Raw genomic sequence first — 20,758 nt, forward strand, 5'->3', positions numbered from 1 at the left:
TCACAGGAACCACACCATGTTGTCAACAGTTACATTAATCTCTCTGACAGTTTTTAGGAAAGGAGTTTGAACTCAGATACTAATCTTGGAAAAAAAAAAAAAAAAAAAACTTGCAAAAAACATCTAGTGGTTAAGGTTGCTGGCACACACTCAGCAGTCCAGTCTTCACAGTACTTAGTTTCTGGCATATTATAATGGGTACCAATGCTGCTCTTTGCCAAACAGGCAACAAGAGTACAAATAACAGGTTTCTTCTTCCACTGACACCTAATGTTTCTGCAGTAAGGACTGGGTGAAAGTGTGTCTGGAGAATAATATTCCTGATGGATCACAGGGAAATGTAAGGATGGAGGGAGTCCTCTTTCCTCTATGAAAAACTCTCAAGCCTTATAATAGCTTTCTCTCACTACAAATCTCAATTTGCAGTTAAGGAAACATTGGAATAATTGGGAGACTGCCTAATTCAAGTTGTAAGTAGTGACTTTCAGGACTTTTTTCCAGCTGTCTGTTCAAAACTGCAGAGCATTTTTACATTATATAAGAAGACAGAGTAACATGGTTCATCTTTTTTAAAGAAATGAAGGCAGTGTGTTACATCTAGTCTGAACATAATAAATGTATGGTAAACTAAACTGTAAAGTGAAAACAAACAGAGCAGATGGTGGAGTGTCTGTCCAGGGAGACACTGATCCATTCTAAATGTCAAGTCTGTTCTCAGGCTTAGTTTCTGTAAACTTTACAGTAACAAGTACTCTGCAAGGAGTGCTCTCATCTGGTCAAATACAGAAGAAGGCAATTCCTTAACAATTCTTTAATGGCATAAACGTCTATTATACAGAAATGACAGATTCTGTCTCTATAAAAACTGCCATAGCAAATCTAAGAATAAGGCCATATATGTATTCCAATATTCAAAAATGTATAATCAATTTCAGTGGGAAGAAAAACACACATCTCCCTCCTTTAACACAAACAATTTGTATTGCAACAGAGAAATACATTCCTGAGACAATCATTTTTCTGTTCAAAAGTATATTATTTCTGTTGTTGCTTCAACGTGCAACACTGCACACAAGAGCAACAATAAGGTTATTCAGACCTTGTAAATATTCATCAGAAAAAAATGTTTTTCCTAGAACTTGACTAAAACTTGTCACCACAATTTGCTCATGGCTCATAGCTCACATTGTAAGAATGCTAAAACATCAAATCTCAGGAATACTAGAAAATTCAGAAATGGGATAGATAAATTTACATTTTTTAATGGTCACCCACACTACCATATACTCTGTCTGTATGCAGTGATTTGGAAATACAGATATCAGACTTTTGTACAGAAAACCGGGAGAACTAGTATTATAAACAGACACAGATAAATACTCCTGAGGCTTAATGAGCATTACAGGTTGTCTTGATGAGCTTCCTTTTAGTAAATGAAGACCCACTGTCTTACAAAGTCCTTCAGATATGTTTGTAAAAGTCTAAGAGTTGAATAGTACTAATGCTCCTAATAATGGGACCTCATCTGAGCAGATGCTGCAGAACTTGACTTCAGTCCTTTTTGTTTATCAAAATGTTTTTGCTACCTTCTCCTGTTTTCCTTCTGACAATGTTAGCAAGTCTTCATGATCTTCCTTGAAATAAAGTTGTGTTTCATTACTTCAAAAGAGAAAATAGAATTTTCCCATTTAGCTAGAAGCTCATTTTTATGTGTACTACTATTTTGATGCAACTGGAATCCAGGCATGCCTAATTATGAATTTTTAATTCATGAAAAAAGGCTAAAATTCAAAGTAATCCCCAAATAGAAACTTCCCCTCACATTAAGTCATGACAAGCTTTGCTAAAAGGTCATCATTTTTGGAACCTCTCCCAGACATCCAGGAAAGTTAGGAAAAGCTCTCTTGACAGAGAGAGTTATGACATGATAAGAACAAGACCTAGTTTTTCTCCAGGCATCTGCCAGGGTTAAATGTTTGCTTGTGTCTACAACAACTGTACAGTGTGCTGAAAATTAAAACCCTAAAAATAATCAATGTCTGTGGAACATTGTATTTTCTGTAACATATTGTAAAAGCTGACGGAAATTAAAATTACTACTGGAATGTTACATCACTAACAAAGCATGATGCATATTAAAGTGGCTACTGCATATGCATAGTTGGTTTTCTAATGCATAGCCAGCTGTCACAGAATGTGTCAGAAAAAGGGATGGAGGGTCAATTGATCCCCAAGCTACTTACTGGCTACCATTGCATAGCCCAAATCTAAAAGGAGAAATAATTTGCATACAGTCGTCCATTAAGATTTTTATGAGCCATGATTGTCCTTTAAATTAAGTATTTGTTCATATCTGTTGTGTTTTCATTAACAAAAGTTCTGTGTAATACTGGAAGCCAGACAGTACAAATCCCATTCAGACTATGTGTGAACTTAGAATCATGGTTTTGCTTTATTATAAAGAACTCAAAACAATGTTAAGTTCCATCCTTTGTGGTAAGCTGTGGAATGATACAGTGACTAACGAGAAAAGTTAGCCCTTCAAAAATGGCAATGAATTTCTTAAAAACTGAATTGCAAAGGGACTTCACATTCTCTCAATGCTTTATGTGCTAGGGGCTCTGTTCTAGAGGACAGAAGGATAACCTAGAATTGAATATACTATTTAATGAGACTTGAGACACCTGAGTATGTGATAATGACACCTAGTCAGACCCAGGCAAGAATGACACCTTCAAAGCTGGGCAATACTGAGAACTATCCACTAACAGTGGATCCACTAAGGCCCAGACTTCTTTCTGAGGAGGCACCTAAAAAGTACTGGGAGAGGAAGGGAAAGAGAAAGAACATTTTGATCTGAGTAATTCACAAAGGTGGACCTGAGCTCAGTGAGAAAATACGTCTGATAGGTCAGATTGTTTTTTGTAATAAAACCTGTAGATGCAAGATGGCATGAAAAATGGGTTTCTACCAGGCTGAAATTGAGTATCTGACAGTTTCATGGGCCTTAACATGTTGAGCTGTACTATCCAACGGATAAAGAAAGTACACTCCACTTAGCTGGCAGGCTAGGTTGGAATTCGATATGTCAGCGGTCTATATGGAAGAGAAATTAGCCAGGAACTCAGCACTTGAAATTCACTTATCCTAGAAAAACATGTAACACCATTTTACCTAGCATAACCAATTTGCTTCAAAGCTGATGATACCTACTAAGTTATGGAGGAAATCTTGAACTTCAAGTTTGGAGAGCTTTTCTTTAAATCTGTTTAAATTGTTTCTTCAGTAGCTTTATATATACTGTCCAAAAGCAAGTTAATTGATTAATTAGGGAAGCATGATCTCTCTTTACTAACAACTGAAAGAAGACAAACCATCTTCTCCTTCATCACGCCATGTTACCATCAACAGATCAGACTAAAACACTTTAGCTATCTACCCTCAAAATTCAATAAGCATGTCAGGATGAAGTTCTCCAGTAATTTAAGACCAAATGCATTGGGCTTCACTTGGCTTTCCAGAGTTTTGAATTCTATACCAACTGTATGTACATGCTATGGTGCCTCATTACAAACAGTTCCTGATATGTGAAGAATTCAGAAGGTTCATTTGGTGAGAAGGCAATTTGATTACTATTCCATTTTATCCAGGTAAAATCATAACTGAACAAAAGGTTCCCCCTCAAAACTCCAAATCTGTTTAGTCTGTAATTCAGTTCTTTTCACAATAAGTATATTTGTTCTTACTGAATACTCTATACATAAAGGAATTATATAATCACGAGAAAAAAAACAACAGCATATATTTGCCTCTTTGCATATAAATTGTGGATTATGAACTATATATTAAATTATTCAAACATGGGTGTTTAAAAAAACAATTACTAAATTTATTCAGTGTTACAGCTGTGTATTAAAGCATCCAAATATATTTTACACAGCTTATGGATATGCAGTTCATCAGCAGAAATTTGCTTGATTGCTGGATAGTTGCTGAAATATAGATACAACAGTAGACAACTCCAGACACAAAATATTTTGAAAATTCCTCCTGAAAACTCTGGAAGATGCTGGAGGGATAGGACACGAAAATACACATACTACCTTCCAAATATTAGTTTCAAGTTCCCATTCAAGTATCTTGAAAATTCAGTAAATGTTACGTCTCTACAAAAAGATAGCATATCAGTTCCTTTTCACAATAGCCAAGCTTTAGTTTCTTGAAGCAAAAATTTTCTACACCAGCCCAAGAGCCTCTTTTTTTATCCTGTTTATAGACCAGACACTCGTTAACCTCTCAGATCCCTGGAGAATTGAGGTTTAAGGGAACCCAGGAGGAAAAGACAAATTTGGAAACCCATTTATCCAGCTCACTAGAATTGAGACATTATGGTTTTCATTCTTCCCCCACTCCCCAAAATACCAAATTTCCATCATCAGAGCTTTCTGAATAAACGAACATTTTGTTACTGGACTCAGGAAGAAAGAAACCACATGCCTGTTAGGGACAGAGAGAGGAGGAGTGGAATATGTGCTTGGGAGCGTGTTTATTTGACTGGATTGCAGACGGTCAACCAAAGAACATGCAGATCATATATTTTTAAGCATTTCATAATGTCTTATTATTAATTCCAGCCAAAACCACCAAGACCAAAATTATCTGAAATTGGTGCTTGTGTGTCCTGACCCCAAAGCCAACAATGGTTGCATAAAAAAAAATCTATGTTCCTCTCAGGTTTAATTTTTTGTAATCAATTAGAAAGCAGTGCCCTTTAGAGTCTTTAGAGAAGACAGGTCTCCATAACTAACAAATTGAAATGTGGTCCTGGGTAAATTTTACTTCCAGGAAACCAAAATGTTGAAATCCTTGAGAGAGGGAGGCTATAAGCAGAGGGCTCTTCTAAAGGAAGGAGTTTTTATTGAACCTGTCACTTGTCATTAAACACTCCATATTTTACCATAGCCTGATATTTTCATTAGAGCATACAGACCTTTTTCATCCGTGAATGAAAGCATTCCCTTCAGCCTTATGTTGAATATGGGGAAAGACTCTTTAAAATTGAGCCCACCCAAATGGGACAATTAGGTTCACAAAAGCAGAAAAGGAACCAGCAAAGGTCAAGTAATATTAACACCATGATAACTTATTCATTTTAATTTGGGGTATCACATGTTACTTCAATCTTAAGTTCTTATTTGCATTTGTTAACATCTATTTTTATCTCAGAAATACTTACATATGATTATAGAGAAAGCAGCAGAACTACCGAAGACACCAGTGCAGAATAAAACACAGCCTAAGCAAAGTGGAAAAAATGCATATTGCTGTATAGAAATATCTGATTGGAAAAACCTGAATGTAAAAGGGTAAAGATAATGAAATTACACACTTTGACATATTTGTTCTCAACTTTACCTTCCCTTTTAGACCTCTAACCTGCAACAAAATAACACTAGAGAAAATGAAAAAAAAATCAAACTTGGCTTCCTCAAAAGAGAAAACTGTTATGTGTCTAGTTTCTAGATTTAATATGGTTATTCTGACATTGATATTAAAAAGAGGAAATATTTACAGCAAGTTTATGCTATCTATGCTACTCCTGGTTTTATATCTATGATATCTCTACTGCTAAAACACTTTGCAAGTAAAGAATTGGATAGTACATTCAAAGGACAAGTGTACATTCTTAAACAACTCTGATACAAAGCAGTGCTGTTCATTAACGTGACAATTTCCGAGTAAAAGCTGTCTCACTGCTGTCACCAAAGCTATAAAATCTCATTGAAGTATCAGAAATATGTCTTAAAACTTAACTAATTTTAACAGGACTTAAAGTTCAGTAACCCGAATATCATTGTCTGTCCATTTCTATGTAAAGTGTTTGTACAACTACACATAACTTATTGTTCTAAAGAAGGGCAATTTTAATATGCTAACAGGAGCTGTGAGAGAACAAATTTCAGGCTTTTTTTTTCAATGCATTCCATTTGTGTAACAGAAAGAAAAATGAAAAGGGAAAGAATAACGTTGGGGAAAAAAAGTCAGTACAGAAAGCCTTGCATTTTAGAAACTGTAAGTACTACATCAAAAAAAAAAAAGATCTTGTGGAATAGTATCACCTGATAAATACAACATGCATAGAGCTGAAAGACAGATGTCAAGTACTACTTTCCTTTTCAAACTTAAAATATAGATTTATACAATACAGATCAGAAATCTAAACAAATATTAGATTATTTTTAGAAATTTTAAGATATTTCGCTAATACAAGGAGGATTGTGTTATTTCAATTGAAGCTGTCACATAACAAGAGCCTTGTGGATTGCCATAGCATTACAGCCACAAAACCCATTAGCAGATGTAGAAAACCCACATCCCAGCCTTTTATAAAAGTCTGTAGTTATGAAATCATTTTCATACACTTGGAAGTTAACTATTTCAGTGCACTGCACATGTAGGACTTGAACTGAGGGGGAAAACCACAAAATGTTGCATCTGAGAGCATTCCTCATGGACACATGTTTCTGCGGTTCTTTCAGAAGTTCTTGAAGAGTTGAAACCACCCCACCGGAATTCCACAGAACAGAGCAAAGAAGTATCTGTTTAAATTAAGGAGGGGATTTGCCTCAGCTAGTGAGCTCTTAGGATTTATTCTACGTCCTTAGCGTAGATGTAGTAAGAAACATAGCTGGTAACAAGAACCAGGATTTAATCTAGGATAACAAAGAAAACACCTATGAGAAGGCTTGCTCTCTAAGGATTTAGAAAACAATTTTAAAGGTCTTAAAGGTAGATTATGATTTCCATGTTTATTTTCACTTACCAATAGGAAAGTTATTTTTGTAAATTCAAGAAATCACAGGCGAAATATTTATTATCTCTTGGCATCATGGGATCTTCGTTTTATTTCATGGCAATAGTTTAACGTTTCTATGAGAACACTTGAAAACTTAACTGCTTGATAAACCATCTAGAGCTGACATCAACATAGAGGAGACTGAAAAATATTTCACTTGGTTTCATGGTGGTGACTTTCGTATGCCTAGATATATTTGAGATAACCAGTTAGTTCTGAGTGGCAGGAGCATGTTATGATTTCAAAAATAATGCAAACTGTCTAGTAAGCATACTGTGAATTCATGGAGTAGGGTTTCATTGTCAAGCAAGGCTGAGTAAACACAGAAAACAAGGTCCTTCAATTACCCCACAACAATTTCAATTTACTATAAAAATACTTACTTGGTTATCTTTCATTTGCTGAAGAAGAGGCACCAATATAAGGCAATATCAGCTTGGAAAACACACAAAATAGCTAAAGAAAAATGCTATTAGAAGAGCAGTGAAGGAAGAAACATCACACCAAACTCAATGTCAAAATGATCAAACTATTTCAATGATACACTTCATAACCAAGTTGGCAGAAACCTTTCTTCTTTTTCTGAAGATGGAATAAGCTATGAAGAAAATGGGGAGGCTTCTTTCTTTGAAGTGCTCTGGGATAGATGTGTCCTTTTAAATAATGAATAACAAACTTGTATGTAACAGCTACGAAAATAGATCTGGGAGTGATGTAGCTATGGCTGATTGTCCATACTACTTTTATTCAATTCTTATGTTACCTGAAGCTGTTGGGAGCTGTCGTTAAGATTATCCTCCCGTCTCCTGGCCTCCTCCAGCATCTGTGCACTCTTCTTCTTCTCTACTTGCTCTTTGTGCTTCAGATTTGCTACCTTCTTATTTTGATCTTTAACTTGCCTGTAAAAGAGAAGAATACTCAGAATGCAGTCCAGCGTATGCTTCCAGTCAGGCCTGGTGCTTGTGAGTTGTACTGATGAGAAGTGGTACCCTCAAATGTGGTGACTTTGTTTGCACGCATTGTAAAAACCAAGTTTATCCTCAAGTGTTAACCTCAACTGTTAAGTCAACCTAAAGAACACTTGAATTTACTCACTAGTATTAACTTAAATGTGGAAATTTTGCAACAAGAACCTTAAAATGATTATATAGTATATAACCTATTAATCAAAAGACACATTTGTCCTCTTATGACTATGTGGTATGGGTTACACAGAAATATTTTCTCTGTTCATACACATGTGCATATAAAAAAAATGCACACATCTAATAGTGTGTTTTGCTTTGGCTACCACTGTATCTAATGTAAGGATAATAGGAGGATTGAAAGGAAAAACTACTGCAACATGATTTAAACATAGAAGAGTTTAAAACCTACAAGACCTAGGCAGTTTGTTTCCAGAACTAAAGCTATTTATTTCTTTTCAAGCTCAAGTTCTACTTGTTTACTAAATATTTTGAGGAATTTTATTATTTTTTTTTTTAAAAAAAAAGGACCAAGAAAGAGCAAGTAAGAGCAAACTATTTCAGAAGGCATGATAATTTCCTTTTCACTTGCATCTATGAATTATTTTTGATGATCCTGGCAACTACCATTGCCTGCAGACAGGGTTTGGCCTTTCTGGGCATTAAGACACATGGAGTATTGAATCTAATTACAGACCCTTTAATCTCAGCCTCCTGACCACAGGGAACTTAAGTTTAAACTTTTAGTCCAATCAAAACAAAACAGGCTAGCTTTGCTTCCTCAGCCCTTTTCTCCATAATTATATCTGGAGTTCGGATTTTGGAATAAAAGACAGATTCTTTGGTTGCAAGATTTCCCCAAAACATCATACAAGTAGTAGAGACAGCTCTTTAATTTACTGTTTAGAAAGCAGAATGATATACTAGCTTCCTATCTGGTATGTTATCCACACAGAGAAGGAAGAATGTTTCTTCTGTATTTCAGAATACTTTTAGAACAGATCACAAACAACTTTGCTTTAATATTTTCTCCAGAACTCGTAACAACAGTATCATCGAGAACATATCTTCACTATATATATATATATATATATATATATATATATATATATTCAAATTATGTGGCATATGGCTAGTCAGTGCTTTAAATTCTCGCAGAAATGTAGTTTCAACACTGAGCTCTGCTTTTTGCAATGTAGGGCAACCGGAGCTGGAAAAATTGCAAAGATAGCAAATTTTCCTTGGTGCTAAAAAAACTTCTATTAGTGAGAAAAAGTGCTGACATCCTCCAGAGACCAAGAAAAAAGGAAACTCCTTTTCTGATGATGTTAAAAAATTATTGGCATACTTAACTACCTTTTCCAACAGTTACAGCTGATTCGAGTCAGAATGCTTTTTAAACACTACTAGTATAATTGTTAAGTTGCTCTAACCCAGTGCTACACACTGGTAATGGGCACACTGCCCAGTTTGAAAGCAGACTTGCTCAGTGATTAAACAACTTATTGGAAATATTATGTTGGCACCAGCTCAGCTTGTACAATACATGGCTCTAGCTGTCCTATAAAATAAACAGAGAAAGTACAGCTAAGTTAACACAGAAAATGAAAATATGCAAGCCTGACACATTCAGCTCCACATAAGGATTCTTATTCAACACCTAAATTAAAAGTAAGGGAAATAAGTATTTTTGATATACTTGCAAAACGCGATTCATCTGCTGCAAATATCGTATTTGTTACTGTAATCTACTGGTTAGATAAGAGAAAACAATATTAATAAAGCTATAACCCTGATCAAAACACGTATAGGGAAGATCATCTCCTGCACAGTCCAAAAATGTCTTCAAACAAAATATGCACTTCAAAGAAAGGAGTAATTATAAGGATCTGTGCTATTATGTATACCTCCTCATGTCTGAACCAAAATTAATGTCTTCCTAACAATTAGGTAGATATTCTGAGACAAATTCAAGCTTTCCTAAAGCAGTTTGAAAGATGTAGTCTTGAAATTACCTAGTGCTTATAATACTCATAGTAATGTTGGTAATTGCCATATTCTTTGGAAACTTGAATTTATATTCAGGATACAACCATCACTCTGTTCCTTTTTCAAAAAGCAACAAAAAGTTGGAGAATGAACCTTTCAAATGATACACGTATCCACAGCTTTATCTCACTGCTGAGTAGTCGTGGCATTGCTAGACCAAAATTTTGGATAACAACATTTTTTGAGGTATGGCTCCTAAAAATATTCTGCACTCAAAAGAAAAAAATCTTTTCCAGTGCTTAGAATCTTTCTCCATTTTTGCAATATGTCTTGCCAAGTACTGGTAGAATGGATCTATTGGAGAAAACAAAGTAGAATCAAAATCAGGCTTCTAATATAAAAAACAAACAAACAAAAACAACAACCAAAAAAAAAAAAAAAACCACCAACCACAACCCGCAGTCTTTCAACTAAAGCTGGGCCAAGATTTTCAGAATTAATAATTTTACAACTTTTAATTCTAGGTGCCTAATTTGTGATAGTCCTGCTGGAAAAAAAAATAATAAAATAAAAATAAAAATAAAAATAAAAATAAAATAAAATAAAATAAAATAAAATAAAATAAAATAAAATAAAATAAAATAAAATTTCTGAAACTGGACAATGAAAATAACTATTTATTTCTATTTAATTTTCTTAAGTGAAGGATAAAGCTGTATCACAAACAAACAAAAATCCATGCTTTTCCTTTATGAAATTTTTGAATTTCTAGCAATGAGGAATTGCTGTTATCCTAAACACCATGGGAAGTGAATTAAAATACTCAAAATAAAACATAAAAATTTTCAAATGAGAAGATTCCACATTTTCAAAGACTTTTTACATGGGGAGAATAATTTAAGCAATGGAAAACCAATGGAGAATCAAGTATTCCTGAAAAGTGGAAAGAAGACTGATCTAATTCACTTTACTACCTGCAAGTGCTTTGGCATATTTTTCATTCCTTTAAGATTCAATTCCGGTAAGATTAATTGCTTTACAGGCCCTATTATTTATTAAGGTTTTAATGAAATGAATTTATTCCATGCTAAATTGAATATTTTTGCATTTTAATACTAATCTCATCATCTTTTACTGTTATGCACACCAGCATATATAGCTGTTAATTCTTTCCTCATATGGATTTTTCATGCTACATGTTAATGTACTGTAAGTTGTTATCCTCATCTGGCTGTCTTTTCTGGGGTAATTTCAGATGTTCTTCTGGTGAAACAGAAGGTGACAAAATCTTAACTGAAAGTATGCAGAAGCTAATTTTGAATTTTCTAATTAAGTTTTAATGTTGTTCTTCAGTTATATACCTAAACCACAACTGCTTTTGTACTAATCCAAGTGTAAGTATACATTTACAATGCATTAAAACCACTACAGGAGCTTATCTTCAAAATAAAATGCACATACATACTGTATTTTGAATAATGAATGCAAGTATTAAGAAAAAATGCACTGATTTCATGCACACCTAAAGATATCGCCTGTTTTATTCATCTTGCTTAGGTTCTTGGAAAATATTTCTACATTAAAAAGTAGACATACTGTCAGTCATCCATGTCAGAAATACTGTGTTTAGCTAGAGCCTTCATTGATGTAGCATTACCACCACCCACAGGACAGTCCACAGTTGCTGCAGCTACTAATCCTGATGGACAGAGGAACTTCACTGGCTTTAAAGCACACTGCTTCCCAACATAATCAAACCGGTGCAATATATATATATATAATCAACATTACAAAAAATGTAAAATGCCTGTATGCAATGAATGAAGATCATAAGCACAGTGATATAGCTGAGGTGTGGGATTTTTTATTTGATTTTTTTGTGTGTATAGTCTTGGTGCACAAATAAAAATGTTTACGTTTTGGAAAGTATAATAGAAGGAAAGGATGAACTATTCCTAAAAATGCCACTTAACACGGAATAGAAGAAAAAATATTTTCAAAGGCGTTGCTTTAGCTTTTAGTTGCTTAAAACTCACTTTACCTTACAAGTAGTTGATCACCTAACCACAGAGAAGAATGGCAGCATTTGGAAAGGTTAATTGCTTAACCTCAAGAAAAAGAAAATGATGAATGAAAGCTAAATAAGCGATGTAGGAAACAGGACTGACCGCATCACACAGTCTCATCACCACAGCTGCATGTCTGATTAACAGTCAAAGCAAAGCTGCCAAAGCTCAAACAAAACTCCCTATCTTACCTATTGAAAAATTAGGATCAGGGAAGTAACATACTGCTGAAGATCTATATGAAAGCTAGTACATCTGGACTTTTTCTTTAGAGCCTAAGCATTATCTGTGGCTGGTCCTTTGCTTTGTAGGGCAGTATCAACAATCCCAGCTTCTAAAGTAGTTCTACTACTGTTAAAAAAGAGGTGCATTAACTTACAAAGTAAAGGAAACAATAATTTCATTACAGTTTTCAGACAGCTTGGTCTAATGTTATTAACTCTATTCCACTTCGTGTCTGAGATAAAAGTCCAGTCAACATACTTTCAATGAGCTGCTTTTGTTCAGATGCAGAGCTGGGCTAACTCCAGCATACAATGACTTCTTCTGCTTGTGAGTCTCCTTCAACAACCTCTCATCATTTTGTTGCACTGTTTCTTGCTGTTCTGTGACATTTATATGACAAGCTAACACATGCCAATGAAAATATTAACAGACCCTGTGAATTTAACTGGTCTGCTGTATGTGAGTCAAGAAGTCCCATGGTGGCTTTAAGAGATGGAGAGGGTGGACTTCATTTCCTGAAGCTAGGAAATTTGGGTTTTTAAAACAAAGTGAGTGTTCAGATCAGCACTGGAGGGGGCAAGAACACCAGGAAGGCTATGGGAAACCATCTTACCCCAAATTTTCAGAACAGGGGCCTAACAGTGTCTGAAACAATAGGTAGGGAAGTCAAATACTAGATGAAGATCTCAACTCTACACAGGTTGTCTTCCTTCCTCAAAGTTATTAATCATATACATGGTATCAATGGATGCTTTCTGGTGCTCAGCAAGCTAGTCATCTCACCTCTGTCTCTAGCTTTTAAAAAAAAAATTAAAAAAAAAGAGCAATTTTTTTTTTTTTTTTTTCCAGAAACAGCTGATGGGAAGATAGGGAAAGCGAAGAACATGGCATATAGATTGGGCAAAAGTTGGAGAAACTCTGTATAATCAGAAACACAGTCTAAAACCCTTATATTGTTTAAAACCACCTCTAACAGAAACCCACTACCTGACACACAAGCAATACATAAAGCTTATAGATAACACATTCTAAAAAGTGAGATAGCACAAGTTATTAGTGGTATATGGTATGTTTCATGGGAAGACGTAAGCAAGTCCTAACCAGATCACTCTATCAGCCTGCAGCAGAGATAACAGCACCAACATGCTACCTTGGAACATTATTTCTCTGAGTAACGAAAGGCCTTCAAACTCAGGTCCAAGCTTCTCTGAGGTAAACGCATCAACCGTCAAACACAACCAACCTTCTGTATTTCTCCATACAATGCATAATTACAATATGCATTAATACATAATACATATTAATAAAATAATACAATATATATTATGTATTAAAGTTTGCTTTTCATCTTGTTGTTCTAAGCTCTCTGACTCATTCTAGCAGAAAACTAAAAAATGTAATCAAAACTACACACACTAAATCTGAATGTTACAGGTGCTTCCACTGTGAAATGTTATTTCTCAGTGATCTCTAGGGAACACACATTTATAGAAACATGGAAATAATTTTCCTCATGAAATGATGCAGCATAAACAGCCAGTGAATTTAAAGAAAGGTATGTAATAAATACAAGAACAAATAGAGAGATTTTACTAAAGATGAGAAGCACATGTGTCTCCACTGCATACTCTAAGTACTATCAAGCTATTCTATTTCAGAGAAAATAGATTTTTTCCTTTCAATCTCTTGACTGAACGAAAACATAGAATAAAGCAGGCTATTCTCCAGTCAGGAGGTAGCAGCCCAATTACATACAAACAGTGAAGTGTTGTCTTAGTATTCTCAAAACAATTGGAAGAAAAGAAAAATGTGCTTTAATGAACTGGCTATAATCGAGGGATAAACAGCAGAGATTAACAGGAGATCCTTCATTTTAGTTCAACAAGTCCATAATGAATTAAAAAAAACAAATGTTCACTTTTAGACAGGGACAGATACAACATGCTAAAGAGAAGACTGAATCAAAAAGCTTCAGCTAAGCATCTATTGCACTGCGTGTTTTCATTCATCTCTATCATCTATTATTGTTGTAGATATAATCTGCAACACGTAATCACACCACTCTTTTAAAACTAAAGTGCAGCTTCCCATCTATTTAAACTCTCAAAATCTACTTAGTAGGAAGTAAGTTTTGTGATATGGTATGTATAGTAAATACATACCATAATTTCATAACTGATGATAAATTTGAAATTAGGTTTCAGAGATTAAATGTCAAATTAATTCAACATCAAGTTCTATAATTACCCTTAACCTTAAATATTGCATGCTTTAATTTTTATTGAAGTTAAGAGCTTTAAAAGTACAAACTCAGAGTAAACCCTAAAACAGAGCCATAAAATAATGATAGGGGTACACCTTTGTTAAGAAAAATACTAATGCTTTAAGACCTTATGACCTGTTATGACCTTAATAACAGTATTCAGTAGTTCAACAAATAAGTTTGTTTTGTTGTATTTTTTCTTCTGCTTTTGTTAATTGAGCAAACAGATGCAAAGCCAAAAATGACATTTGCAAAATGGTTGATGAGGCCTCAGTGTGGATTCCTTCTCCCTGCTACATGCTGAGTTAGTTGAATTTGGCCCTAGCAGTGTAGGAAGAACTCCCAAAAGTGCTGTTCTTTTTACCTTCAACTCCAAATCATGAGCCAACCACCCTGTGAACAGATCACACACAGCCAGTCACTCTCTGCTCAAGAGACCTGCACGATTTGGCGGAAAAAAGTATTTTCTAAACAGCAATAAAATCTTCCTTATGAATGGCATTTTATTGAGGTTTCAGAGGGTATTTTTGTGATCTAAGATCACACACATCTCTTTTAACTGCAGTCCCACTAGCCAGAAAAGAAAACAAATCAAAACAGAGCAGTTGTTTTCTTTCATAAGAGCATGCAATCTTTTCATTCCTGCTAGAATAATACCTGATACATACAATAAAAATAAAAAAATGGAATGTAAAAATCAGTCATTGAAACAAAAACAAGAATTAAATATAATGTAGGGGGAATAAAGTTCTAAAAGCAAAGCATTAAAAAACTAGGCTAGAGTAGCTTATGTTTATTTTACTGCATATATTGAACAAGCTATCAATAAAGAAAAGTCCTCTTCTAAAAGCTTTCATAAATGTGGGATAAGGGTTGTATATTATGCTGTTATTTTGAAATAGGTCACATTAAAGAATCAAAATACGTCTTATAGTTTAAAGCTGACAGCTATTGAAAACACAGTTTACAATGAAAGATATTAAAACAAGCAGTTGTTAAGGACAAAAAAATAAAGCAAAAGGAATGTACCAATTCAGTGGAAAAGGATTTCTGATATCAAAGAAAAATAAGCATGAGAACATTCAGAATCTTGACTGTGTAGGGAAGAAAAAAGTTAATAATAGCTCCATGGAAATGATGTGAGAACAGAGATGCTAGCAGGACCATTCTGAAAAAAATACAAAATGGTTTGCTTCAGGGCTAAAAGCCTGCTGATTTTTACTGTACTGGGATGCCCAAATAAAGATAACATTCTTCATCTGTTCTCCTTAAAGACAAAATTGTTTTCAAGAAGAATCTTCCAAACAGACTCTCACTATAGATGTAAATGGATAGGTGTTTATCCTGCTGGCTACAAAGAAGCAGTACCAAATCTGATGCTTCTGACAAGATCAAACTCAGCCATGCTCAGAGACCATACTGGGAAAAGTATGCAAAAATGATACGGTTGATTGCAAAGCAATGGCATCATGGCCATCAAATTGTATTTTGCTACAGGGTCTTCATTAACATCAGAATTTGAGATGGGGAATATATAGCTCTATTTTGGTATCCAGTGGGTGAGACTGATTGCTGGTATGCAATGCAGACTACAATCTCTCAGGACTGCATGTTTGGCATATTTCCTTCTGGTGCTTAACAAAGAGATTTATTATTAAGAGGTAACTCCTCATATGAAATACATTCTGTAGCACTGGCTTTGACAGCTCACATCAGGTTAATATGAAGAGTGCCCACAGAGATCATTTGTTACAGACTTTTGATTGCTTAGAAAATGGGGAACAGCAGCATTATTTGTAACAGATACACCACATACAGGGCTCAATTGCCTATCTAAATAGTACATATGGCTTAGTTCTTGTTCCTCTAATATAGCTGTAATACTGTCTTCTCAGTCTGTAGCTCTAGGTCTCTGGAGTTCAGATAGGAGAACTTCACAAGCCAAGTGAATGCCATGAAGCTTTTGGAGAACTTAGTGAGTACAGAACCTGTGTTGCAAGCAACACTTGAGAGCATCTTTTCATCAGAGGTTTCTCGTCTTGGTAATGTGTGCGCGCAATGTTACTGGCTGTGCATTTCAGGACTTCCACCACTTCATAAGTGGATCTTCTGCAGAACAAGTACGTCCATGAGCATTTTGAATAAATACATTCCTTTGGACATTATCTGCATGAGCACAGAAAAAAATCTGCTGAAGTGAGTCCACAGTTACAAGACATGCCATGCTCCAGATTCCAAAGCATATCGTCACTGATATCCTTAATGATCACGACATTTGTTAATTAAGTTATCTCTAGTTTAGAGTTTCTGCTGAGGAAGATCAATTCTTTATCTAGAAAATTATATTACTCCAGTGAACTATTTTTTATTCCATGACCTTGAGACAAATGAGACAAAATGAAGATTTGAATTGATTGCATTTGATCACTTTACTAAGACAATTGCCTTGATGCAGCCTGTCACTGAGTTACAAGCAGGTATGAATCATTTATGACTCCTTCAATGAATTAATTTTCCAAGTAATCAGGAAACACTTATAATCTTAGGAAAGATCAACGAACAGCCTTTACTGTCAAAAGGAATATTCCTAATAGGAATCTCATGTGTTTTCTGTAAATTAAGCGTCTCTGTATATGAAGTTATATGGTGCAGGTTGAGACTATAACCAGTGTTGAAAATTTGACAAAAAATTATCGAGGCTATGGTCAAAATGGGATACAGAAAGACAACAGAAGCATTCAATAATCTTTCTACTTCAAAATAATATTAAGAATTTCTTTATCTGTTATTCAAAAAGCATCCTCCACTATTCTAAGATGCAGAAGAAAATATGCTCCTTCACCTCTAGACAATTCAAGAAACCAACTACAATTCCTTAAAAGGTTTTGGTGTTTTTTTGTTGTTGATAGCTTTCAGCATGTGCAGGTAGGTATAAATAAGCATAAATACAAATGTATTAGTGGACACTCCTTTTTAACCTAATTAAATTAAAAAGACGTGACACTTTAATCAGAAAATCACTATCTCTTGGATTAGGGCTAGATTTTCCCTGCTGATATTTTCAAAATAGTAAGAGATGTATTTTTGTCCAATTGAAATATATATATATATATGGGGAAGATTATATCTGTAACTGAAAACTATTAGCAGTTCATAAGCACTCCTGAAACTATTTCACATCCTTCAAAGGAAATAAGACAAACATGCTGATTTGCCATGCTGACGGGATCTCAACTGCAGCTAATTTTCAGTGAGACCATTCTTTTTATTTTTATTTTTTTCCTCAGCAGGTGTTTATTCTGAGGAAAACAAACTTCAGCTTGATAGCAGAAATGGTTCTGAGTTTGGGGATCTGCAGTTTCTTCAGAGACATGGAAAGGAAGCAAATAAAAAAATTGCATTCAATAAAAGTCTGAGGTACCCAAAGTGTAACAGTGTTTTCTAATTTGTTAAGCAAGCAGTAGAATTATAAAATGTGAACTGGTGTTCTAGGCACTGTGTAAAACACTATTAGGTCCTGAATATAGAATCATAGAATCATAGAATATCCTGAGTTGGAAGGGACCCTTAAGGATCATCAAGTCCAACTCTTAACACCGCACAGGTCTACCCAAAAGTTCAGACCATGTGACTAAGTGCACAGTCCAATCTCTTCTTAAATTCAGACAGGCTCAGTGCAGTGACCACTTCCCTGGGGAGCCTGTTCCAGTGTGCAACCACCCTCTCTGTGAAGAACCCCCTCCTGATGTCAAGCCTAAATTTCCCCTGCCTCAGCTTAACCCCATTCCCGCGGGTCCTGTCACTGGTGTTAATGGAGAAAAGGTCTCCTGCCTCTCGACACCCCCTTACGAGGAAGTTGTAGACTGTGATGAGGTCTCCCCTCAGCCTCCTCTTCTCCAGGCTGAACAGGCCCAGTGACCTCAGCTGTTCCTCGTACGTCTTCCATATGTGAATTGTGAATTAACACATATGTGAATATGTGAATTAATTTCTGGAATGTAATGACAATTATTGTTTTTATATATTTGTTTGTTTTTAATAGCGTCTGCCATCACCCAAAGTCGCCTGGAAATAACTTCAGGTTATCAACCGCATCTTTACCAGTGCTATGAATAACAAAGAAATAACTGGACAAACACCAACCACTTTGTTCCTGCACAAGAGAAAGGTGTTCTTTCTTTGAGCTTTTTGCACTGGAGAAGACATGGGTAGTGAAGGATGGAGCAATGCTGTACTTTGCATTGCAGAACATAAATCACAGCCGATATCCCATGAGAAGAGTATGACTACACTAGGGACCATAGGAGAGAAAGTGCTGCCGCATCTCAGTTCCTTGGACAGGACTTTTCTAAGCAGTTCTAAGACAATTCATTGAGGGATCCTCTATGTTTAATGATATTAACAATAATGTGTCTACTGAAATATGTATTTCAGGTGTTGGTATCCAAATCAAGCACTCCTGACAAATTGAAAGTAAGTTGCAAGGCCTTGCTTCTAAAACAAATCTTCAAATGTAGCATGGGAAATGTAACCAAAACAGACTGCTATCAGAAGCATCACATAACTTAGGAGAAAAATTAGAATAAATTGGGCATAGCACATATTTATTCATCCTATTAAACTTTAACCAACAGAATAATACTTTAAAACAATCCTCTAAATATTAGGATTTTGTTTACACTATAAGGTTTTTGCCCAAGTTACAATAATTTTTGAAGCTTTAAGCATTAAATAATACAAATCAGACTCCTTCAGATACATTTTAGCTGTCATTTGTTCATGTGATCCAAGTATACCCATAAAAATCATGGAAGCAGGCAAAGGAAACAAACAATCAATTACTGAGTGCTTTGACCCATCCTTTTGAGCACTTGCATATTCCACATTAAATGTGAAATTCGTGCTGAAAGCAAGAGATATGAGAAAGGGAAGAAGGAATATCTTAAACTAAGAGTAAAAAACAACAATTACTTGCATCTTCTATGATCTAAAAAGATCTTCTATGCAAACTGCTGGAGAACAGACAGCAAGCAATGCTAAAAGGAAAAACAAAAACCACCTTATCCTAATTAATGATATTATCATCCTTTAAAATATGTTATGTGAAATAATGAAGAAATATTTGCTTTTATATTCTTTATATATATTGCTACAAAGAGTTAGTACGGAAAATATTTCTTAGCTGTTTATTCAGATCTCTATATGACATTGCCACCATGTTCTGCCAGTAATATCAATGTAAAGTTACAGAATACACACTGAAAAGTAAAGTGAGGGTCTATATCTATGTAGTATTCGGTTACAAGAAAAAGCTATTAACAACATTACTGCTGGTATTTATTTGGTATGATTAGCTGAGGAATTCAAGTACATCCAGCATAACCAACAATACCACCAGCTGAAAATTCAGATTAAACAGGCATACTTTTTCTTTTTTAAACACTGCAGACTGAAGGAACTAAGGCTTTTGGTTTATTTGGTTTTTCGGAATATTTTGAAATTTGTGTCTGTTGGCTCTTGTCATATTACTGAGCAACATGAAAAGAGTCTGGCTGTCTCCTCTGTACCTTCCCATTAGATAGCCAACAGACCACAGCACGATGTCCCACAAGGCTTGAATTTAGCCAGTTCTCTCTGCCTCATCTCATATGTCACATGCTCCAGCACGTGGTCAACCGTGGCTGGGCTCCCAGCTGGACTCACTCCACTATCCCAACATCTTTCTTCTACTCAGAAGCCCAAAAAGTCTTCCAGGTGCAGCCTCACAAGTACAAGGTAGAAGGAAACAATCACTTCTTTTGACCTGTTGGCCATGCTCACGGTAATACAGCCCAGTAAGCATTTGGCCTTCCTCATACCAACATGATACTGTTGACTTGTTCAACTTGTCCTCAACCACACTTCAGTCCCTCCTTTCAAACCAGCCTTCTCGCCGGCTGGTCCTCAGCATGTACAGATGCAGGGGTTACTCAACCCCAGATGCAAAACTTTGCACTCACCTTTATTGAACTTCATGAGGTTTCTGCCAGCCCATTTCTCCAGCCTGTCAAGGTCACCCTATAAAGCAAGCCCTGCCCTCCAGCAGCATATATTCCCTGTAACCACTCCCCACCATTTGCTATCATCCTTGAAATTTTTGAGGACACAGAGTCTCATCATCCACATCATTAAAAAAACATTAAACAGTGCTGATTCCCCTCTGAGCCGGTAATCTCATCACTGAAGGCAATCAGGTTGGTCAGGCATGATTTATGCTTGTAAAACCATACTGCCAGCTCCCTATCACCTTCTTGTCCTTCAACTGCTTGAACACGGCTTTCAGGAGGATCTGCTCCAAAAACTTCACAATGACTAAAGTGACACTGGCTAACCTGTAATTCCTGTAATTCGCTGG

At 35.4% G+C, this 20,758-nt stretch overlaps 1 protein-coding gene across 16 annotated transcripts in view; it reads right to left on the reverse strand.

Moving 5' to 3' along the window:
* The window catches only part of ERC1 (ELKS/RAB6-interacting/CAST family member 1), a 302,320-nt gene that overhangs the window by 135,834 nt on the left and 145,728 nt on the right, over positions 1–20,758 (reverse strand). For all 16 annotated transcript variants that reach the window (XM_084511007.1, XM_084511005.1, XM_084511011.1 and 13 more), the window contains one exon: positions 7,620–7,755. In XM_084511007.1, coding sequence (XP_084367133.1) covers positions 7,620–7,755 — 136 coding nt within the window. The remainder of the gene's footprint in view (positions 1–7,619; positions 7,756–20,758) is intronic.

Source organism: Aythya ferina (assembly GCF_964211825.1).
Source record: "Aythya ferina genome assembly, chromosome: 1".
NCBI classification, from domain to species: domain Eukaryota; kingdom Metazoa; phylum Chordata; class Aves; order Anseriformes; family Anatidae; genus Aythya; species Aythya ferina.